General features: G+C 44.3%; 2 protein-coding genes across 3 annotated transcripts; one reads left to right on the forward strand and one right to left on the reverse strand.

Moving 5' to 3' along the window:
• Positions 1-1606: 1606 nt before the first annotated feature.
• On the forward strand, positions 1607-13359 carry PROK2 (prokineticin 2). Of its 2 annotated transcripts, XM_079957347.1 has the most exons (4): positions 1607-1812; positions 7784-7909; positions 12067-12121; positions 12526-13359. In XM_079957347.1, exons 1-4 carry the CDS (start codon positions 1741-1743, stop codon positions 12573-12575), a joined length of 303 nt encoding a protein of 100 aa, XP_079813473.1. In that variant the 5' UTR covers positions 1607-1740; the 3' UTR covers positions 12576-13359. The 2 variants fall into 2 exon arrangements, with proteins under 2 accessions (XP_079813473.1, XP_079813472.1); XM_079957346.1 differs by lacking the exon at positions 12067-12121 and having other exon boundaries at positions 1613-1812.
• A 7784-nt stretch (positions 13360-21143) lies between these two features.
• On the reverse strand, positions 21144-23322 carry GPR27 (G protein-coupled receptor 27). Its single transcript, XM_079967779.1, has one exon. It carries the CDS (start codon positions 23192-23194, stop codon positions 22043-22045), a length of 1152 nt encoding a protein of 383 aa, XP_079823905.1. The 5' UTR covers positions 23195-23322; the 3' UTR covers positions 21144-22042.
• Positions 23323-24330: the final 1008 nt, after the last annotated feature.

The following is a 24330-nucleotide window of genomic DNA, read 5'->3' on the forward strand; positions in this document are numbered from 1 at the left end:
CTGGGCAGTTCTGAGAAGCTTCCAGAAAAATATAAAAACACCATACAACATCAAACATTACAAAACTTCCCTATGCAAGGCTGCCTTCAGATAGTTGTTTATCAGTTTGACATCTGATGGGTGTTCCACAGGGCAGGCGCCACTACCGAGAAGGCCCTCTGCCTGGTTCCCTGTAACTTCACTTCTCACAGTGAGGGAACCACCAGAAGGCCCTCGGAGTTGGACCTTAGGGTCTGGGCTTAACAATGGGAGTGGAGATGCTCCTTCTGTTATACTCCAGAAAGTCTAACAGCTTGGGAGGGGATTTGAACTGCCTCTCCTACACCCAAACCCAACAGCATCACCCTGTTGTGTTCCAGTGTGTGTATGTTTCTGGGTACACTGCACACCTGTGTGTGGATACCTGACTCTTCCATTCATTTGTCCTTTGTGTTTCTCTTGCAACCTGCCTATGGCAGCCTGTGCTTTGGTGGATACTTCGTTACTGTGTCTCTTTGGGGACACAATCTGCATAAGTGTGTTTGCACCTGTGTGCAGGGCTGGATTTAGGTTTGATGAGGCCCTAAGCTACTGAAGGTAATGGGCACTGGTGGAGGAAGAGTGGGTCAGGGGGATCCCACTGTCCCTGGCACCACGATCCTGGTGGGGTGCCATCACGGCTGCCCACCAGTGCGCTGGGTGCCACGCCCCCGCAGGTAGCACACCACGCCCCTGTGGGCAGCGTGCCACGCCCCCGGGATGTGCGCCAGCCACGCTCCCGCCTGTTCTCTGCCCCCGGTGGCGGAGCATGAAGTTCCACCACTGGTAATGGGGCCCTTTATTTGTCCAGCTGTCCTTTGTCATCAACAAATTGTCACTGTTTTTGTGTTGAATATATGCTATATGATGATTTATGGACCTAATAGGTATCTAAATCCATTTGCACATTACAAAATATGTACATCATAGGAGCCTATACAACACAAAACACTGTTGTTGTATGTAGGTTTTATTTTATTTGTTTTTTATCTTATATTTTGGAAACGTACATCCAGTGGTTTTTTTCCTTTAAATTTTTTGGGGGCCCCCAAGGGTGTGGGGCCCTAAGCTATAGCTTGTTTAGCTTATACTTAAATCTGGCACTGCCTGTGTGCATATATTTCCATGTTAGAACGTACCTTTACTTGGGTTTCTTTGGTAGGACTGCATGGGCTCCTGCTTCCAGACGCGTGTTTACTGTGGAATCAGTGCTCTTCTTGCAAGTTTTATTTCCTCAGCATCCCCACGATGACCTTGCCTGCTTCCCCACCCCCGCCCATTTGTCCTTCGCACGGCAAATATATAAAGCTGACAAACCTATTGCCCACCCCACCCACGTGTGGCAACTGAACGCAACCCAGCCTGAAGCGCCCCCCTTCCTCGTATCTGTGCACTTTTCTGCGCGAGGGAATCGCCGCGCTACTACTTCTTGAGAGCGTGAGGGGAGGAGGTGCGCGCTTGTTTTGTGTTGTGTGTTTATGTGGCTGCTCCTGCGCGTGCCCCCCCCCCGTCCCTCTCCCCCGACGGCAGCGTTGCTGGGTAGGTGGGTGAGTGACTCATCCTGCCTTTGAATGGCAGCCCTAAGCTTTATAACGGGCTGGAGCGGCCCCGGCTCCACTCCTGCTCCTCAAGGTTGCTGCTGCCCTGAGGGGAGCCCTGAGCGAGGCATAAGCGCGCGGAGAGCTGCACACGCAGCCCCGGGGAGAGAGAACAGAGGGAGCCATGAGGAGCCTGAGCTGCGTCCCGCTCCTCTTCCTGCTGCTCTCCACGGGAGATTCTGCAGTTATCACTGGGGTGAGAAGGGCAGCCTCTGGGACGAGGGATTATCGCCACCAAATAGACTTGGCAAAGTGGGGTGGAGTGGGGCTGACACCTTGTACGAGAAAGAAAGGAATGGCGAGATACGAGTTAACCCTGACGGTTGGAGCGGGCAAGACAAGTGCGCGCCTGTGCGCCCTTTCTGCCGTCTGAGCCTGGTGGCTATTTTGGCGGGAAATCCGGGACTGGCTGAAAGCAGCACCACCAGCCGAGAGGGGGTGGCGGGTAGACGAGTGCTGTCGAGAGTGCGAGAGGCAAAAATGGCTTTTAAGTGTGCTGTTGGGGGGGGGGTTTCTGTGGAGGAAAGGACCGACGAGGCGCGCTGCTCGGTTCTTTTCCTGCGCGAGGGCATGGTGCGCGCCTGTGTCGACTCCCCGCGTGCCTCAGGGGCTTTTGGGGAGGCGTTCGCCTGAAACGAGTTGCTGAAGTTTATGGGGTGAGGCGGGCCTGATCCTGAGGCTTTGCGTGCGTGCCTGGTGGTATCCGGCTGTTGTGGGGTGGATGGAGCTTGTCCCCTGGAGTATTATGGCTATTCTGGGGAAAGAGGGTTGGGACGGGAGACAAAGGCGCGCTCATGGCAGTCGCCTCGGAGGGATACTGAGGCAACTTGAGTCGCCTCCCGCACTGACTATCTGCTTTAACTGGCTAATTTAAGGCTGGGGTTGTCCCTGGGCGGGAGTTGGGAGCCAGCTGCCCTTGCGCCGTCGCAACCTGTAACTCCAAAAGCTTCCCCCAGCTGCGCTCAGTTTGGAAGTTGAGTCAACTGTGGAGAAGCGTGTTTTTTTCTGAGGTGAAACCACCTCCTGGATTCGATACTCCTGTGCTGAGTTCCTCAGAATCTTCCTTCCTCTGTCACATTTAATTTCTCAAGACAGGGGAGATGTTCACTCAGCTCCCCTTTTCAAAGAGGCGTTTTAAACGATTCGCAACTCCCTGTTGTCTTGCCAAGAAACTTTTTATGTAATCGATTCTGGGGAAGGACGACAACAAGAGCCTGAGTAACACTTTGAAAGGTTTATTTTCTCTTAAAAGCTCCAACCAGGTATTTCAGCTTACGGAAAGACTTTGAAATCAAAGTGACTTTATAATAGCCACATTTTTCTGTGGCTGGAGGGTGGATAGGCTGCAATACTTTTAGCTTTTTTAAGATTTCCCCTACTTATTCCTTTGCTAAGGACTTGGCTATTCCTTACAAAGTGTTGTTATTGACAGAAGTTCTCTAAACGCATTTTTAAAAACTGCTTTATTTAACAATTGTCTTGACTCTCTAACTGCTCCATTTCCCCCCTGCCTTAGATTGGATCCATTGTGCCTTTGATCTTGAACCTGTTTCGTTGAATCTGTTTTCCTCCTGCAGTTTGATTCACTGTTAAGGTCCAGGTGACAGAAGGAAAGAGAGGAGCAGGAGGGGCAGGATGGAAGCTAACAAGTTGCAAGACTTATATGTCATATTGGCAGGGCTGATAGATTTCTAGCACCATGAAGGAAATTAGGCTCTATAACTCAATGCTGCACAGATTCCTTCATTCAGTACAAAATACTGCACTTAATAGCGGGTCTCTTCAAAGGCGCTTAATGTGGCATTTTTATTCTCCTCTGTAGTTTGGCACTTGGCTGGAACTTATGGCCAGACTCAGTAAAGGAGTACAGGAACAAGCTCATGTCCGGTTCCTCTAATACTTTCTGTTTTATTTTACCATTGCATTATACTTTCTTTTTACAGGTGTAAATACAATTTCAAAGAAATTAGCTAAATGACCACCTCTATATATTCAGGTGGGGTATGATCCAGCCTATGCTAGCTTGTAAAAGAGGTAATCCAGTGGTAGAAGCAGAGAGCAAATCTTGCGTATGACAGCAGCATGTGCAGGAATAATTTGACAAGAAACTGAATTGTATCCTTGAGCAGGGTTCCCCTGACTTCTCCATTTGTATTAATGAAGTAACAAAAGGAACAACTGTAATATAAAGTAATATTTGTGTTTGGGATAAATCTCTTTTCTTCTCCCTGTTAAATATACACTATCTGCTTAATGCTTGAGGGCAGACAATACACATATGCTGATTTCTGAACATATCATGTTCTTAATGTTTACTCAATCAGCCTGCAGCTTACATGCTGCTTAGATCCTTCAGTAATTCAGGGGTATATAAATATCTGAAACAAACAAATTCCAAAGAAAGTCCCTCTTTTAAATCTGTTATTTTTCATAATGGAATGGTTTGAAGCTTACCTTCTTGTCCTTCAACTCGAAGCACCTAGGTAGCATAAGCCCTTCACACACTGGGAGTTATCCTGAGAGGAGGTGTGTAGGGACCAGACCTCTGAGAACATCTTAAAATGTGTGAGGAGGCTCCTCAGTGGCCTTGAGACTGAGGGAGGAGAGAAAGTAAACAGAGCAACCTACTCAGGCATCCTAGCAAAGGAAGAGACACCTGGAGTCAGGGCTATTCTTCTAGAAAAAGAGATGCCAGAACTCACCATGAATGCCAACCTCCTCTTAAAATGGCAATGGCATCCACCTGAGAGGTGCTGGTACCCAACTGAGAGGTGCCAGAAATGAGTTCTGCAAAGTTCTGGCTGAAAAAAGCCCTGCCTTGACTAAGTAGAAAGGGCAAGATGAAAAAGTGACAAGGTCAAGAAAAGGACTTTTCATCTACTGCTTTTACCCTTTTCAAATTACCCGCCTGGTCTCTATCTGAAAGCAGAGAATTTCTGTGGCAGCAATCTGCAGTGAAGAGCTCTGTCTGGTAGTTTATATTGTGTGTGTTTTTTATAAAAAACAAAAAATAAAGTAAATGTGCAGCAATTCTTGCACACATAGGGACGTATCTAGGATTTAACTCTGCCCTACAAAATGAACTAGTGAATAGAACTGAAATTTCTACAATATTAAGAATATATATGAAACATTAAAATAGAATGAAATCAGCTAAAATCCAGTTAATATTTCAGTATTTAGCAATTAATATTTTATACAAATCTTAGGAATTGGTTTTGCATTTCTTTCCCTGTTGACATGTAAACTAACATAACCTTGTGCCTCATCTCAGAATTCAAAATAAAACTGTAGTAATGACTTTGAATATTAGCATACAACCACTTTTTTTAAAGCTACCATCTATTATGTAAATATGTGCTCTGATATCAATTTTCTTATTAAAATTACATAATATTTATGCAGTAGAGTATAATTATATTCATAATGAAATGTTCTAAAGTGAGCATTTGTTTCAGTGGACAGTAATGTTTCCCTCAGAGCCATTATCTGTTCATAAACACTTTCCTGTGAATCTGCTTATTTATGATGCCATTGCTCAGCAGAATCTTATAGAGCTTCACAGTCCAAGTATTTGAAATGAAACAAAAGCAAAGTTATTTTTGCAGTGCAGTCCTAACCATGTCTTCTCAGAAACATGACCAACTAAATTCAGTGGAATTTGCTGCCAGGTAAATGGGGTTAGAATTATAGCCTGAATGTATTCCTTGATTTCACTAAGGCGGGTGTGAGGAACCTTTGGTCCTTCAGATGTAGCTGACCTCCAACTTGCACCATTGCTAACCATTGGACATGTTTGCTGTGGCTGATCGGAGTTGTAGTTCCTCAGCATTTAAAAAGCCAAAGGTTCTCCACATCTGCACTTAGGGCATTTTCACATACCATTCAAAATCCACTTTGGCATTAAACTGATCTTAGCCCAATCTTAGCTGACTCATCACCTTTGTTTTCAAGTGAAGTTTCTACTATGAAGTTGTTTTTTATTTTAAAATGATATAAGATAAAAAATATAGACAGTCTATACTCAGCCTGTCAGCATCTTACAGATACAGAGGCAGGTGCCTTGTCTCAGCTGTAGTACTTTCATGCTATTGTCATGACCACAGAGTTCATCAGCACTCCAGATACAGAGCTGGAGGCAGCAGATGCATCAGCTAAGGAGCCAAGTTGAGGGTTCCAAGCTTCCTACTCATTTTCAGAAGGCCATGGCACCTGTCAGAAACCCACAGAAGGAACTCCCATAGCTGTAGGACTCACAAGTGCCTTCCCTAAAGAACCTGATACCTATCACTGCACTTAACTGATCCTGCAGTACAGAGAGCACACTTGGAGGGAAGCTGTGGGATGCAGAAGAAGTGCTGGCCCTTTTAAGACTCTGAAGTTCATTCTTATGGTGGTTTTAGGTGACACATGGTATCTGTAGGTGGCCAGCAGTATCATGTTCTCCTTTTCGGTATCGTTGTCATACCCCAACTTCACAGATCTTTGTATACAGAAACCGGCTGCTCATGCATAACTATGTATGAAGATCTGTCCAGGGAAAGTGACCTTTGAGGAGAACAAGTTGTCTGTAATCAAACAGCACAGGAGTAGTATACTACAACTCACCTGCCACACATTAGCATGGATTTGTCTAACAGGCATTAAATCACCAATCCTTAAGCAACCATTCATTCTACCAGTCTAGGATTCCTGCTGATTTTAACATAATAAAACAGTACAAAGACTTTTTATTTAGAAATTAAAAGGAAACTGACTTGATGGGCAAGGAGTTGTGGCCTGTTCTGGTCATAACAGTATGGAAGAGGCAAGGGTGGGAGACGAACACGCAGAAGACTTAAGAGCTTGAATGAATCCTCGTTTTGTCTGAAGGTTCTCCTGAGTAAATTTTTATATAAAGTGTTAACCAAATATTTGGGGATAGGATGTTCAATATATTTAACATTTGATGCCTGCCAGTCTTTTATAGCTGACATGACATGGTATTTAGTATAACTATGGTCAGCATGAATGCCTCAGATTGTTCCCTGATAAATTGTGGCCTATGTGTGTCACAAATGAATAAATACTCTAGGAATCTTCTTTTCAAATCAACTTTTACCAGAAATTATAAGATAGACAATCAATAACAGAAAAGCTTTAGGCTGCAATCCTATTGTCACTTACATGAGAGTGAAATCCATTAAATTCAGTGGTACTTCTGAACAGGAATGACTGGAATAGTGTTGCACATGTTTTCATGGAAGTTGTAATTTATTTTCTTGAATTTCTTGTGGTTTTGTGTAATTTTGTTCTTAGCATACTTAGATTTTTGTAAACCACTATATACTTGCATGAGTAAACCACTATATACTTGCGTGAGCAAGCTTGATTTATAAGAGCTTCACTTAATATCCAGAGAAACAAGCTCCAGTGACTTGTTCCATTTTTAGCTTCAGAGTTATGCCTGCTATAAATAAATCAAAACATTAAAAGTATTCTAATAGAAAGAAAAAGGGGCTTCTGCTTTTGTTGGACCAGATTAATATTGTTTTTGTGTTTCAGAAGTGATTGCAGGCATTCTGGTGAAGATAAGACAGATCTTACCGCTGCCTGAACGTTGAGACATTGTATTGTTAAATATTACAAATGTTTGCTCTGCTATTCCGTGGCATAAGAGCTAATATAGAACCTCTTGCAATGCATGTTTCTTTTGGCAACAAAATAATCATTTAACCCATCATCTCATTCTGTCTGGCACCACTGATGGTATAAAATAATTTAGTGGCCTGGATCCAACTAAATAATCCCCACTGGTTTCAATGGGGCCTTTGTGGCTGACTTTAGCTGCTGGATCCAGACCACAGGTTATCTTTACTTGAACTGAGGATGGTGGTTGGAGGAAAGACAGCATGTGACATTTGATATGTAGGTTCCACCTGTTAAGATTAAAAGATTTCCAATTACTAAATTTAAGGATTTTTAATTTAAAGAAACAAACAAACTTGCTTCAGCTTCTAATGGGCTATATGACCATGTGAATCCCGAACCCCACAATTTCCTTGTGTTAGCAAAGCGTCTTGAAAGTACAGGTTTTTAGATGTACAATAAGATAATGGGGTAGTAGTCCAGTTTATTTTTAGTAATTTTACTAATCTAATACTGTGTGTTTGTTTATTATGTTTAAGGCTTGTGACAGAGATATACAGTGTGGTGGAGGCATGTGTTGTGCTGTTAGCCTCTGGATTCGGAGCCTGCGGATGTGCACACCAATGGGAACCTTGGGAGAAGACTGTCATCCTTTGAGTCATAAAGTTAGTATTTTTTTTCTGGTACCCTGTGTGATACCGTAACTGACAGGGTAGAAGGAAATATGAATATATTTTGTTGTGAGTCACACTGCATAAAATATTATCCATTGCAAAAGTGCAAGAACATATACTTTACAGAGGAAGTTTTCTTTTTATGGAAACAGCATCATAAGAACATACGCAAATAAATATATTACTGTCAGTGTTATTCTGTAAGAGGTCTTAAGGTAAAAAAAATAAAGTCCAATGCTTTTCTTTCACATTACAGAATATAAGCATCTTAAAATTATCCTTATACTCTTGTTTCTTATAAGTGATCATTCAAACCCTGCTGATTTCCAGAGCTATTAATCATTTGAGTAGGCAAATTGTTCAGGTAATCAAAGTACCTCATTGCTTTCTTCCAGAGGTTGGAATCCAACATTGTTTTGAGTAGTCTTCTGATCACATGCCTTTCTCTCATCTCCTCTGCAGCTCTCATCAACCCTCTAGGGCAGATTTTAAGGGTACACAAGGGCGATTTGGGGTGGGGCATTGCACATGTGATGTCAGGATAAGGTTACCAGATGTTTTTCAATGAATCCGGGGACACTTATTGTTCGCTACATACATGTGAATGCTGAGAAAGCTGTAAATCTGGGGACTATCCCTGGGAAACAGGGACGTCTGGTAACCTTACATCAGGAGTCAGAAGGAGCCTGGGGCAGAGCCGAACATGGCAGTCACGTGGCATCAATGGCTGGTTGCTCCTCCTCCACCACCTCCTGGTGCTGCCACCTGCAGGAAGTTGCTTCAAACTTCCTTCCCCCAGCGGCAGGAGAAGAAGGAGCTGGCCACTGGAGCCACATTACGCTGGGCTCCATGCTTCACCTTCGTGCTTTTTGAACACCCCAAAAATATTCAAGGTGGCCAAACACCCCAAAAATATTCAGGGAGGCCGAAAGAGCTCAGCCCCAGGAGCTGGCACTGCTGTTCAGGTATTTGGGGCCTGTGCTGTTTAGCCCTTTAAACACTAACATGAGCATCTTAAATTGGGCCCAGAAACAAACAGGCAACCAGTGCAGCTGTTTTAAAAGAGGGGTTATGTGAGATCTAAATGGAACTCCAGCCAGTAATCTGGCTGCTGCATTTTGAACCACCTCTTCTTTTGGAAATTATGCATGGTCTGCCCGCCGCCACCCCCACACCCCTTTTGATAGGAGTCTGAGAATATAGTCCAAAATATTTTGAAAATATTAAGGTTCATAGCTTATGGTTGTACTCTCTTACCATTGCTAGACTTTATGACAATACTCTGTTCCTTACCATATCCACATTTCACTATTGCACCATGCACTTAGACTTACTGTACTGCTCCGCCTCTTTTTCTTGTTAAGGATATAGCTCAGTCTCAGCTTGTAACTGTTACGGAAGGGGGAGGCATGTCTTCTTCACCTTCTTCGCTACAATATATCCATTTATTCACAATTGTCAATGTCTAAAGGGACTAAAATCTATAAAATCCATAGAAAATCAACGTGCCAATTTGCTCAATTTCTCTAGGACTCCATCACCCCTCCCCTGTCCTCCATAATCCCTCAAGCAAGGTGTCAAGACCCTAATCCTGTCAAATCACTCCGCCAAGCCTTTCCTCCGGGCAATGCCAGGTGGCAGACCATGCATACATGGACCATTGTCTTCCCATCACCGGCACTCAGGAAGCGCTTATCTGCGCATATCTCCAGCTCTGCATATTCCCCCCTCCCTCCTCCATATGTTAATCCGGTGTAACCCAACCTCTCCTTAATGTATTCATGATGTAATCTGTGTAACCCAACCTTTCCTTAATATATTCATGATGTAACTGGGATGTATTTTGCCGACATGGAGGGAGTTTTCAAAAGTTCATGTCACCCCTTTCTCGCTGTTCAATCTCGTCTTGAACCTGTTGCGCAATAAACTTGGATCTTCTGCAGTTTGCTCCTGTGCCCGGCTGAGCTCATTTTCTTCCGCAGGGACCCGCAGACACTTAGTCCGACGAGCTGGGTGGCAGAGTAGCCCCGCACCCAGATTTTAGCCGTAACATAACCTAACAATGAAGCTCTCTTCATCCTTTTAAGTAGCATTGGCAAGACCCAACTGACAGTTTGACACTCAGTTGCTTGCTAGTACCCTATGTACAAATCATTGGTTTTTCTTCATATTGTTGTATCTGGGCAGACAATGGACGGGATAGTCCATAAAGCTGCAAGAAGGCACTGCCATCCTTTTTCTCCCCTAAATACATTCATGCTCATTCCATGCAATGAGGGGTGGAGCCATTACCTTTCTTCCCATTTCTTTCTTGGTCTGCTGTTAAAGAAGAAGCAGGGAAGAATGTCACTGACTGCATATTCTTGAAAATCTTGGTCTTGTTTTGTATTGTTTCCAGCACTGGTTCTCAAAGTATTTACTGTTCAGTAAAATTAGTCCTTGCAATTTAGCCTTGAAGCTAGGGCTGCCATGCATCATATCCAGAATACTGCAGCCGATGTTCCTCAGAAATAGCTCAAAATCATCCAATTTATTTGCAAAAAAGCTCATATTATCCATAGGGGTTATAGAAGACCATTCAAAGTGTCAAAACACTGACATTCCCCATTTGCCTGCTGGTCAGGTACAAAGTAGACATATTCAATTTCTATTTTCCCTCACTACCACACCACTGAGTTTAAACTTGATCTGCAAGGACAAGCCTAAATTGAAAGGCAATTTTGTCTTCATACTAGATTAGCCTTGAGTGCCCTTTGTTAAATCACACATGGAGAGCTTGTAAAGTGGACCACCAACTGATATAAGCTGATCAGAGATCAGTAAAGGCATACTGCTTAAATCAGAACACAGATTAAATGTTAGTCTTTCAGATAAGATTGAGCTGCAATTCATTTAGCCCTGCTACCACTTCTATAGATTTTTTTTCTTTCCATTAAGGTGAATAAAATATTATTTGTGCAACATTTTATAAAGAAAAAAATACACAACATGATGCTTTGACAATAATACTGTAATGCAAGAACAAAATGCATTGGTCTTTGAGAAGAAAATCTGACACACAAAAAAGGTTTTGTTGACCCCAGTGAATTGTGTTATTCTGATGGGACTAGATACATAATCCCAACCAATTATTTGCAGTAACACTATGAAACAGCATTATTGGCAACAGTTTTGTTTTTAGAGGAAAATTTTGCTGTGGGTGTATGATTTGGAGAAATGCATAATACCTCCAAGCCCATGGTTTTTAGCAAAAAGTAGGTCAACCATACTTGTAAACCATGTTGCTAACATGGTACCCTTCAAACATTGTTGAACTGCAACTCCCATCAGCCTCAGTGGTCAGAGATAATGAGAGTTGTAGTCCAGAACATTTTGTGGGCACCACATTGGCTACTCCTATCCCTGCCACAGATATCAAACAAACTGTAGAGGTTTATAGCAAAGCAAACAGGAACAGGAGAGTAAGGGAGTTCACACACCTGACTAGGCATAGATTTTGGCATTTACGGTTATATGCTCCTCCAAAACTGTACTGCTTCCCAGCTCAGTTGTACAAGAGGAGAAACAATAATAAGGCATTGGGAAGGGGTATGCTGCAGTAAATAGCACCATCCTATTCTTTTGACTTGTTATATGCAAAATATTTTGGCTACTGTATATACAGACAAATTGTATATACTGTATATACAGTTCAACTGCCTGCTTCCATTCCCTTCCCAGCATCATCAATATGGAGCAGATTCTGAGTCATTCTGAAATAATTTTTGAAGCGTTGGCTCAAGTGTCTTCATATGTATTTGTCCTGCTTACATCATAATAAAATTTGATTTTGACTTGTGTTTCTCATTGGCTGAAAGTGTGGCATTGCACTGAGCTGCACATAATCAGCTCCTAAACTTCTGACTGAAAGGAATCCATTTGGTTCCATTTTGTAAAAGCAAGGTACTCTAAAGATGAACAGATTTATCTGCCCCATTGAGAAAAAAATTCTGAGGTGCTTAACAGAAACATTGGGCAAAAATAAGGTGAAACCTGCCTGTGCAGCTGGTAGGTAAGAATATTTTTGAGGCTCTGTGCAATCTTACAAGTCTCATGCCCTATTACAAGTCCTATGCTGCTCCTGTTGAACCCATTTCCTTTTTTTACAGGCAAATATTGAGTGCTGTTTCCAGGAAAGCACTAGAAATATTTATTCTCCCACAGGTACGACATAGGTATATGTTGTTGGATGATCCTATTGGAAGGCCCAATCTGAAGCAAGGTAGCATATGTGGGATAGCAAATACCAACACTGCAAAACTTTGGATTTGGTCTTTGCCGAAAGTGATACTCCCATTGGTACACCATAATAATCTATACCAGACTTACTGCTCTTTTGAAATGATGGTTGTGCACACAGAGGATCAGTTTCACATTATATAGTTAAGAATAAACACCAAGAGAGGAAAATAGGTCAGTACACCTGTAAGGAAGATGGGATGTGTTTTGGGGGATCCCTTTGAACTAGTTTAATATACTAGTGTGGAAACTTTAGTGTTAATGGCAGGCACCTACTGTTGAGTTGTCTTCTTGCCTTCATTTCTTTAACATTAACTATTTGATTTCAGATTCCATTTTGGGGGAAGAGAATTCATCACAGCTGTCCATGCCTACCTAATTTGGCTTGTGTCTGGATTTCTCCTAGCAAATACAAATGTTTACCGGAGTTCAAAAACGAAGATATCTTTTTCTAGCGAAAGCATGGGGAAGGATTCTGTGCCGTTACTGTATTCCATGTATTAAGATCCTTACTTGTTATTGTGATGAAGTCATTTGTCACTGGAAATTTTCCAATATATTTTCTTGCATTGTAACCATTATCATTTTTATGATACCATAGTTCACGGCAGCCAAGATGTTTTCAGCGGGACAATTTCAGGGAGTTCTTCATATTCTTAACAGCACAAGCTAATATGTGCTGAAGTAGACCTGTACAACTTGAGACTTGTCAGTTCAAACATAGCACATCAGTCATGTGTGACAGACTACCTGAGGCTCAATAAACCTCCTATTTGTGTAGCCTACAAAAACAGGTAACAAGAAGAAACTGGCAGGCCCCAATGCATCATTGCTGTGTTGCATTTGGCTTAGATCACAAACTGTGCAGACTTATACTGAAGGAATAGTACAGATAGCTCCTCTCTCCTAAAATCTGGCCTGCTTAAGGATGATCAGGTTAGCCTTCTAGAAAACGGATGCCCATAATTACCAAGTCAGTTTACATAAATTTGCTCAAGATTTTTCTGAATCTACTAAGATTGAATTAAAGTATTTTGCACTGCAATATAGGGCTAAGAACAAGACAATTTGTTAGACTATGATAATCCAGGTACATATTTATTGTAATAATTATGCTATTTTAGATTAGAAATAACATTATTTTAAACACTTCAACTGTGTTCTTTGCGTTATTTAAAAATGACAACCAGACCAAAGCATTTTAGTAGTAAAAATACTGCTTAAAATTAATACACTCTGAGTATGAGAAGAGAAAGAATTCTTTTCATTTTATTTGGCATAAACTAGCAGCTTGTCAGATATTTGAAGTGTACTTTATATATTTTTTAAAAATCGGAAAAGTCTATTTAATTAAAGTACATGACTTGTTATGTAAATGTAACAATATCACCATGTAATAATTCTGTATCAGAATAATGGCAGTATATTTATTTATTTAAAATTATATATTTATTTTTGCACTGTGGTCTTTGATTTTTTCCAGTGAGTTATTGTTATCTATCAACACTAAATTGAGAACTTATGTACGAAAGTATGCATCACTCAAGATTTCTGTGAACGTTACCATTAAATTTGACATAAGAACCTCCTATACAATTCAATGCTCCATGAAAAATTATAAAATGCCATAGAAGCTGTCTTCAGTCTTACTTTTTTTTTTACTTATCCTTGTTAAATATAACACACACAAAAAAGTAACAAAGTAATCCTATGCATATTTATTATGAAGTAAGCCCCATTTAGTGAATTGAGGCTTATCTTCATGTGCGTAGGACTGCAGTATAGTATTATACATTTCCTATATTCGTAGCGATTCTGTGTGTGGAAAGCTGGTGCAAAGTGTATCTAGACAATTGACATGCATTTATTTGCCCGAGTCCGCAGTGTTAAGTAGCTAAGGCCAATCACATCAAGCACATTCTCTTTAGCTGATGTCAATAAGGACCAGTTTATACCATCAGCATAACCATGAAGGGAAGCAGCATTCCCTGAGCTATACACCATGTTATGCTGCTGGTGGATGGCTGCATATTTAAATGCTTCCTTTAAAAAACAAAACTGGTATGTAGAGTGAGAAACACATGAGAAAAGTCTAGACTGAGCTTTTCCAAGATACCTTTGTGTAGGACTGCATTCGTTGTGAGGAAAGTCCAGAAAAGTTTTAACATTAGATTCTGCTGAGCTGACTGCATAAACTGACTGAGATGAGTAGGAAATTCATCACAACTTGGCTCTGACTTCTCGTCCCAGTATTTTTGAAGGCAGACGAAGCACACCATGTCATGCATCTTAGGTGTATTTCTAATAAAAGAATGTTTGAAAATCCTTGGGTATCAGAAGTCAGCTTTAGACCAAGTATAGTAGAAAAACTGATGATTCCAGAAGCTGTGCAGGATAACCAACCATAGTTGTGTTGGGTGGCGACTTATAACCTTGCACTCCATGGCTTTTTCTTCCATTAGGAAACACTCCCCAAGTAATTTTGCTATAGCACATCAAGATTAATTGTTCATGTTCCCATGTATTGTCTATATGAGTCACTCTGGAAATGTGTTCCTCAAATATACCCATTTAGTAGATCCTTATTTAGTTCTCTGCTTAACTTCCCCCTCCCCTCGCCAAAATGTGTAGATTTATGTAATAATGTAATGCAACCCAGTGAGGTCTTTCTTCAGCTTCTGAGATGTATGTTGTTTTCAGTATTATGTGAAGAAACCCAGAAGCACCAGTTTACAATAAACCTTCTAAAGTGGAACAGCAATAAATTTGTTTTCGATTCATGGAGCTATGAGAAGAATTTAGCTATGTGCATTATTTCACGTAGGTCAAATTTTGTCAGAACTAAAGCTGCCTTTCATTAACCAGCAAGCTATTTTTCACACAGCCATTGGCACTTGACTATCAGGTCTTCATTGACCCATAGAACTCATCAACTGAAAGTATCAAAAAGAATGTATTGACCTTGCTGCCAGAACTCCCTGCTAATTAGGAACAAATGAGAAAACAGCACCACAAAATGAGGCCATTTCATGTGTGGCTCCTCAGCTGTGGAAAACACATTTGCAGATTCACAATTAAAAACATACATTTGCTGCACACACGTATGTAAGTTCATGTAAAACATAAACCCAGACAACATTAAAAAAAAAAACATGAAACAAACTTTACAGCAGTATATACTTATAGTGAGCCAGATCTAGAAGAATGGAGAACTCCCAATCTTCATTAAATTCTATAGTTGGGGCCAACAAAACATCAAAGCTGCAATCCTAATCTTTGCTCTCCTATAACTTTAGGAAACCTAGATCTGCTCTGTCTAGAAATCTGCTCAAAGATGCATCAGTGTGGCAACTGCCATGGGGAATCACCATTAATTAGAATTCTTCCATGAGATCTTTGCACCTCCATTACCTTCACAAGGGAGTATTAGCCTTTGTCCCTTTTGAGCAATGCCCAGTATTTGTCGCTTTTTCAGTGGGAGCTAGAGGCATTGCTGCACGGGGTCTGCAGAGCTTACCATTTCGCGTTTCTCAGTCCCGTCGCGCTCGGATCCTTAAAAAAAAACCCCGAAAAAGCTTTGGAACCGCTCCAACGCTGCTGAATGGCTAATCCCTCAGGGGGGCCCCCCATGAGGTTTTGGGGGTCGCAGTGCCTTTGCGTCACCCCCAAGCCCCCGTGAAGCTCGGAAAAGCTCTCAGCGGCTTTTTCCGCGCTCCCTGCTGCTAGCGATCCCAAACCGGAAGTCCAAAGACAGCAACTTTGATGGCTGAATAATGTACTGCATTTGTTACCCTTTCCTTGTTTATTTCCTATCACATACATGAGCTTTAAAATGGGGCTTCGACAGAATGAAGCTGCACATAGGAAGCGGCCCTGTTAATTCATTTTAAATCTTGCACCTGCCGTGACAAATGCTCAATTGACATACCTTTCTAGCTTACCAGTGTCCTTACAGAAGCAGCAGGTATATAACAATCAGGTTTGGCTATTCAATCATCCTCTCAGCTTGGCTAGAAAGACAGAATTCTTCATTGTAGGATACGTCCCCAGTGTGCCTCATCAAGGGACGTCTGACTAATTAGCCGTCTCAGCATAGTAAGACATAGTGATGTGCATATTGTTCCAAGCAGGACCACATTCAAATGACTGTAGCTCGCTTTCTTGCACACACACATATGCACATTTTTAAATATGTGCATGCTGCACAGGTGAGTGCTTTGGGAGAAAACCCCAGAAGTAACAGCTAAGAATACCTTCACTTAAACCATCTTTTAAAGAAGAGGTCTCTAGTATAAAGTAAGTGGCCTTGACAAAAAGGAACATGTTTCCCAGGAGGAGTTGTTAGTATCACAAAAATTGGCAGGACAATGAAACAGACATGAGAAGATTTTATATTCTATATTCTGATTCTTATGAACTACAGAGGCCAGCAGTTAGTGGTGTCTGTTTTTGAGAAGTTATTTTGCTTGTAATAAATTAATAATAATAATAATAATAATACCCTACCTATCTGGCTGGGTTGACAAGAAGCAAAGGTTCAACTTCAACCTATGAAAGCACACACAGGGACTATATTTTGTATGGATGTATGCAAGTGATCTATTTAGGAGGTGTGACAGGATGTTCTTTGTGGAGCAATTTACATTTCATGGATGTATTGGCAGAAACATTGTTTTAATGGAAGCAAGTACTTCATTATTCTGCATTCCTTTTTTTCTATTTTAACAATGCCCACCTACTCACAGTCTGAGAGGAAATAAAGGAAACAAACCTGATTTACCTGGAGGCCCATTGGCCAACCTGCCCTAATTAAAAGTGCTGTCAGATAGCAGGTGATGGAAAACCTGAGCCAAAGACCCCCAATAGCTGCTGCCTATAGACAATACTGGATTTGTTGGCCATAGGTTGCAATCTATAACAGAGGTGCAGATAAGGGGGCACCAGAAAGTAGAGGCAACATCATCTGCCAAGAAGACCTTTTTTACAAGGAAGAAGTGCTGGCACATCTTTCCTCGTGCCTGTTTAAAAATGACCCCCCCCCCCAAAAAAAAAAAAACAATAACAACTAATTGCTTACAAGGGGGCTATAAGAACGGCAACCACCACACCCAGCTTGGAAACTATTGTAGTAGACTGCAAAACCTAATACCAGCAAACTGTTCCTTTGATTTACTTGTGCCAGTGGTACTGCTCAGCAACTTCCTTCCCATCATCCTTCTTGTAGAGCTTGGGTGACAGGCAGGAACAAACTCAACATTTTGATGGAGCGAAGTAATACTCTACTAAATCACTCCACTTTCTCTAACTGTCACAAAGAATCATGCCTCCAAGCCTCAAATCTTTCTTTTTCTAGCTAGGAAGGATCATGATTTCCACCCTTCCTCTCACAAATGATAAGCTTTTGCTAAAGTGACAAACCCTCTTCTCTGTGGCCGCTGCTAATATTGTCCAAGGAAGAGGTACCCTTTCCCAAAAATTAGAAGTTCAGCATCAAATGTAGTGCACACAGTTGCAAGGGGAGGGGAGGAAACAAAATTGCAACTCCCACAGATGGATGGCACAACCAAATCCCAAATACAGTGGTGCCCCGCAAGACGAATGCCTCGCAAGATGGAAAACTCGCTAGACGAAAGAGTTTTCCGTTTTGGAGGTGCTTCGCAAAATGAATTTCCTATGGGCTTGCTTCGCAAGACGAAAATGTCTTGCGAGTTGCTGCGGGTTCCCCCCCCCTTTTCTAAGCCGCTAAGCCGTTTATCCGCTTATCCGCTAAAAGCCACTAATCCGCTAAGCCGTCAATGGGCTTGCTTCACAAGACGAAAAAACCACTAGATGAAGAGAATCGCGGAACGGATTCTTTTCGTCTTGCGAGGCACCACTGTATTGAAGGTCATAACTAAACAAAAGACAGTTTTATTTGTATCGTCTAAGGACCGCTATACCTCAAGGGCTGCCTCTCCCCATATGAACCTGAGGCCCTTTTTCATGTGCCCCTTCCACAAGAATTCTGGAGGCAACACAGGAACAGGCCTTTTCTGTAGCAGCTACCCATTTGTGAAATCCTCTCCCCAGGGGCACTCACCTGGCACCTTCCTTACATATCTTTAAAAAGGTAAAGAGACCCCTGACCATTAAGTCCAGTCACAAACGACTCTGGGGTTGCGGCGCTCATCTCACTTTATTGGCCGAGGGAGCCGGCATACAGCTTCCGGGTCATGTGGCCAGCATGACTAAGCCACTTCTGGCGAACCAGAGCAGCACACGGAAATGCCGTTTACCTTCCCGCCGGAGTGGTACCTATTTATCTACTTGCACTTTGACGTGCTTTCAAACTGCTAGGTTGGCAGAAGCTGGGATTGAACAATGGGAGTTCACCCTGTCACAGGGATTCGAGCTGTCCACCTTCCGATTGGCAAGCCCTAGGCTCTGTGGTTTAACCCACAGCCCCACCCACGTCCCTGTATTTTTCAGATGGAAGGCAGTGTAGGAATTTAATAAATAATAATATCCCACCTTTTAACCATTTCATGAGGCAGTAGATTTCCCACAAGGCTGTAAAACAGCTCAATAACACACCTGTATAATAGTACTGTGTGTGTGTGTGTGTGTGTGTGTGTGTGGTGGCGCTGTGGGTTAAAGCCTCAGCGCCTAGGGCTTGCCGATCGAAAGGTCGGCGGTTCGAATCCCTGCGGCGGGGTGCGCTCCCGCTGCTCGGTCCCAGCGCCTGCCAACCTAGCAGTTCGAAAGCACCTCCGGGTGCAAGTAGATAAATAGGGACCGCTTACCAGCGGGAAGGTAAACGGCGTTTCCGTGTGCAGCTCTGGCTCGCCAGAGCAGCGATGTCACGCTGGCCACGTGACCCGGAAGTGTCTCCGGACAGCGCTGGCCCCTGGCCTCTTAAGTGAGATGGGCGCACAACCCCAGAGTCTGTCAAGACTGGCCCGTACGGGCAGGGGTACCTTTACCTTTACTATAATAGTACTGTAGATACAAACATATAGACAACCCAATACATCAAAACAGATTGCTAGAACAATAAATCGCGGTTTCACTCCTCTTTCTCTCTCTCTCCTGTCAGCTCCTTCTGGATGTCTATGTTCCTCTTTATCTTCTGGGTGTATACACTAGTGGCCAAAATTGTGGAAACCTTTTGGGGAAAGTGTATTTCCGAGGTTTGATGGCTCATAACACCACCTTTTTTTGGAGTAATACCATAAGATTATATATCAATGGAAAGATAATTCAGTGAAGAATGTATTGCAATGAAGTTTGTTCAATTATCTGTATTCTATCAAGAGTTATAGCCAAATAACCAGAAAAAGAAAATGCAACTTGCTTAGGTTGATATGCAGCTTTCCACAATTTTGGCCACTAGTGTACTTTACTTCCCCTCTCTCCCCACAGGGTCAGATGACTAGGGCCCCACAAGCTGCCTAGAAATCCACACCTCCCAATGTTCCTCTTTCCCACAACTGTCAAAATCTGACCAAAGCGTCTTTCCCTCTTGGATGGGTTGCCCTGAAGAGAGTGAACTTTCCACACCTTCATGTCAAGTTCTCTCTCTGCAATTAATATGATGGCTGCTGAGATAGCATTCAGTTCTTCTTTGCTCGCCTTCTTATTGAACTACATTAAAATGTTAACTTCTGCTATACCACTAAAGCTCATTTGTTTTTTAAAAAACGAATCTGATGGTGCACACTGTTCCTGTATTTCCAAAAAGTAAGCTCAGCAAAAGTAGTTACAGTAGTTAACAGTTAGCTTAGTGATATTTTTAGAAACTGTTTACCACATAATCTGCAGTTTTTTTAAAAAAAAAACCTAGAACATTTATAATTTAAAAATGATATCTGGTATTACCGTGCAAGGCAGATAAGCAATTATGTGCAGGAACTGCTTTGTCTACTAAAATTAGTGATACACAAATTATCTAGAGACTCTTCTGACATTAACAGATGAGGAGCCATTTAGAAATAGACATTTGTTTTAACAGATGTGGGGGAGGGGAAGAGTAGTTCTATTTAGCATGAACTTAGAATTATTATTATTATTATTACTATTATTATTTAGAAATGTGCAGTCCTTTTTAGGATGCATAGAACTGGGATAAGGACCCCTGACAATTAAGTCCAGTCACAAACAACTCTGGGGTTGCGGCACTCATCTCGCTTTATTGGCCAAGGGAGCCGTTTTTCCGGGTCACGTAGCCAGAATGACTAAGCCGCTTCTGGTGAAACCAAAGCAGCACATGGAAACGTTGTTTACCTTCCTGCCAGAGTGGTACCTATTTATCTACTTGCACTTTGAGGTGCTTTCAAACTGCTAAGTTGGCAGGAGCCGGGACCGAGCAATGGGAGCTCACCCCGTCGCAGGGATTCGAACCGCCAACCTTCCGATCGGCTCAGTGGTTTAGACCACAGCGCTACCTGCGAAACCAGGGTCTAAGAACAAATCACAGTGCAAAGTTGAGGGTAGGGGATCTGCTTCTGCCGCCTTATTAAAAAAACCTGCCCATTTCCCAGGTTTTTCTTCCCACTGGAAACAATGGACAGAGAAATTTACACATTCAGGGAAATGCTCAAATCCCCCCCCACACACACACACTTGGGGATGCTGAGGATCCAGAAGGGCTTTGGAGCCAAACTGCTGTGCAGAATGGCCCTGAAATTTTCCCTCACTAGACATACTAGTGCCACAACACCAGCCTCAGTTAAGTCAGAGATTCAGTTGAGCTGGCACATCTGAGAGGGAGGCACCACACCAGATCTCCCTCTTCCATGTTGTCTCCCAAATCAGAGGAATTGATCCAACCTGTCCTATAGTCCTGGGACAACCCGGCCAGGAACCACAGAAATGCGCCCATATATAATTATTATTTTCTTCCTGTAGCATAGGCTGTAGGCAAGCCATGCCAAAACAAGAGTAGAAAGCAAAGCATAAACATTTGATGTACGAGAATTGAACAGTGTTTTTATTAAAACAGTCAAGATGTACAAGTATTGTCCAGTATTTGTAGATAACATTTTAAAAAGCCAATAAAGTATGAAAGTCAGTGTGATTTTAAAAACCTGATATTGACAGTTTTTTTTTAAAGTTGATATGTAATCAATTTGCTTTTTTAAATTATCATTTCCTCTCCCCCCGCCCCACCAAAGGGGTTCTGAAATACTATGAAAGGAACAGTGCAACAAGAAAATGTAAGTTAGTCTACGTCAAAGCAAGTGAACCTAATTCTCTTCAGGTCAATAGGAAACGACCTAATAACTTGAGCAAGGTTAAGATGTAGGTTAGGGTAGCATCTCACGTTTCTCTATTTCAGGCAAAGTTAGAAATTCACTGCTTTAAGTACTGAAATAAAAATTAATCCAAAAGCTCCCCAGCAAGAAACGACTTCTAAACACAGTACAGTTTCTCCTTCTTGGTCACCCTTTAAAAACAAACACTGTAATACAATATCTTGAGGTCATCAAAAATAACACTTTAGTATAAAATTTCATCTTGGCCTTTTATCAAATCTTACATGAATAAAATCGCTTAGCCTTTATCAAAACCAGTAGGGTCTTAAAAAAAACAACACAAAATTATGGCCTTTTTATCCATGTCAGAATCATTTGTAGAAATGTTAGAAGCAGCCAAGAAAGTTGGAGCCCTGTGTTACTTCCCCGATTTCCTCCCCTCCCCTCCCCCCCCCAAATCCCCCTAACACATAAATAAATAAATATCTTAAAACCGAAGGGTGTGGGGAAAAGTCAAGGTGTCTCCTTAGATAACAATTTCTCAAGTGCATATACCAAAAAAAAAAAAAAAAAAAGCGCATAGAGAGTACTATTTTCAATTGGAAAGATAAAACTACATCCCAAAATTCTTCAGATCACACAGAATGGTGCCTTGAGTATTTTGTATGCTTTGGCAGCAGAGGAAATGAGCTCTGAAACAGACTCTGAGCTCCTTGTTGAAAATGAAGCACAGGATGGGGTTGACCCCTGCCTGGGCAAAGGTCATCCAGACAGAAGTGGTCAAGTAGACTTGGGGGATGGCGCTAGCCTTGATGAAGACCCGCAGGTAACAGGCCACAATGTAGGGGGACCAGAGAAGCAGGAAGAGAAGGGTGATCATGTAGAACATCTTGCAGATCCTCTTCTCCGTTTTGAACTCCTCCAAGACCAGCAGCCTCTTGATCTGGCTATGGGTGGTGTTCTGCCGGATGCCCACCAAAGTGGGAGGAGTGGGACCCCGGCCAAAGCCAGCGGTCCAGTTTGCAGCCGCCTGGCCAGTGGCCCCGGGCCCGTGGAAAGTCCAGTTCTGGCTAATGGCCGGCACCAACTGAGCGGGCTTCATCTTGCGGTGGCCGTGGATGAAGAAGAGAAGCTTGACGTACACCAGGTGGGTGGCGGCGACGACGGTGGCGAGCATGAGCATGAAGCCCAGTGTGTCGTTGGCCTTGACGTAGCGGTGCTCGAAGATGCACTGCTCTTCCTCGCGGATGAACTTGTAGGTGCCCACGTCGAAGACGGGCGGGAAGGCCATGGCCATGGAGAGGGTCCACACCATGCACACCACCGCCAGGCAGGTCCAGCCCGTCATGCGCTTGGCGTAGAAGCGGTGGTGCGCGATGGCCATGTAGCGCGTCACGCCCACGCAGAAGAGCAGGAAGGCGGCGTGGAAGCAGAAGAGCACGGCCAGGAAGGCCAGCACCTTGCAGCTGAGCGCGCCGTGCGGCCAGGCGCCCGCGCCGCTGTGCACCGACAGCATGACGAAGGGGAAGCAGGCCAGCGAGCGCAGCCCGTCGGCCAGGCACAGGTCCAGCAGCAGGTAGTAGGGCGCGCGGTGCAGGGGCCGCTCCTTGAGGATGAGCCACGCGAAGAGCCCGTTGCCCGCCAGGCTGAGGCACAGGATCAAGCCCAGCGTGGTCAGCTTGAGGCCCGAGGCGCTGAGGAGGCCGCCGGGGCCGGGCAAGTGCGGGCTGCTGCTGCTGCTTGCAAACTCGCTGGCGTTCGCCATGGAGCGAGGCTGAGGATCGCCCACCTCCCCGCCGAGCCTGAGGCACAAACGCTGCGGAAGGAGCGAGCAGACGGGGCTTCTCCTCAACAGCAGCTAGCGGCGCCACCGCCTCGCCCCGCCGGGCTCTCCCGCCTGCGAGACCAGCGGCCTTCTTCGCCTACCGCCGCCCGATCTGCTCCTCTCCGCGAGGGCGGCATCGTCCTCCTCCTCCCCGCTCGCTCCCCCGCGCCTCGCCCCCCAGCAGCGGCCACCTCGAGCTGTGCGGGCGCCGCCGGGCGCAGCCCATTCCCGCGCGCCGCTGCGCTCAGCTCCGCCGAGCCGACGCCGCCTCCGTCTCCGCCAGCATCGCGATCGGCTCCTGGCTCCTTAGGGGGCGGCCATCGCCGTCGCCATCCAACTTTAAAAGGCTCCCGGGAGGGATGCAGCAGGCGACCCCGGCAGGAAGCAGCAGCAGGAGAAGAAGCAGGAGGAAAGGCTGGCACCGACGAGGGTCCCCTTTCCCCGGCCTGGGGCGCGCTGCCGCTGCCGCCGCCGCCGCCCTGCCAGCATCGCGCCTTTTGTTGCCCGCCGCCCTCCTCCTATTGTCTGCTTCCTCGTCTCTCGCTCGCTCTCTACCGACTCCTACCGCACGGCTTTTGCAGCGGAGGCCGGGCTTCCCTCGGCCACTTTCTCCTCCGCGCCATCGCCGCCGCCGCCGTCTTCCCAGCCAGGGGCAGCGCCGAGGGGAAGGGCGAGCGCGCCGCCACGACGCGCGCAGGGGGCCGCGGCTCGCGATCGAGGGCAGGTATTGGCTGGGGCCGCGCTTCCGGCGGGGAGGCTGCTGCTGCTGCTGCTGCCGGAGATCAGGTTGAGGGGTGGGGTGGGGTAGTAGGGGGCGCAGGCTGAGCCTGCGCAAAGAGGAAGGCAGAGAGCTGGAGGGGCGGGGAAGGAGAGGTGGAGGGGAGCGCGGAGGCAGAGGCAAGCCGCAGGCGGCGGCAGCTGCCTCTCCTCTGCCTCTCCCTCTAAGGACCAGCGAAAGCGCTCAGAGGCATCGGCGCCTGCGGGGCGGGGAGGGTTTCTCAGCAGCAGATGGGGGAACAATGGCCATTCAGCAGTCCTGTTGTTGCTGCTGCTGCTGCTGCCACAGTCATCCGCCG

This window comes from Podarcis cretensis (assembly GCF_951804945.1).
Source record: "Podarcis cretensis genome assembly, chromosome: 2".
NCBI lineage: Eukaryota > Metazoa > Chordata > Lepidosauria > Squamata > Lacertidae > Podarcis > Podarcis cretensis.

Bases quoted from the DNA above. Each gene is read 5' to 3' on its own strand.
- PROK2 (XM_079957346.1), top strand. From the start codon at position 1,741: ATGAGGAGCCTGAGCTGCGTCCCGCTCCTCTTCCTGCTGCTCTCCACG. The intron at 1,813-7,783 runs GTGAGAAGGGCA...ATTATGTTTAAG, and splicing joins ATTCTGCAGTTATCACTGGG to GCTTGTGACAGAGATATACA. The intron at 7,910-12,525 runs GTTAGTATTTTT...ATTTGATTTCAG, and splicing joins GTCATCCTTTGAGTCATAAA to ATTCCATTTTGGGGGAAGAG.
- GPR27 (XM_079967779.1), bottom strand. From the start codon at position 23,194: ATGGCGAACGCCAGCGAGTTTGCAAGCAGCAGCAGCAGCCCGCACTTG.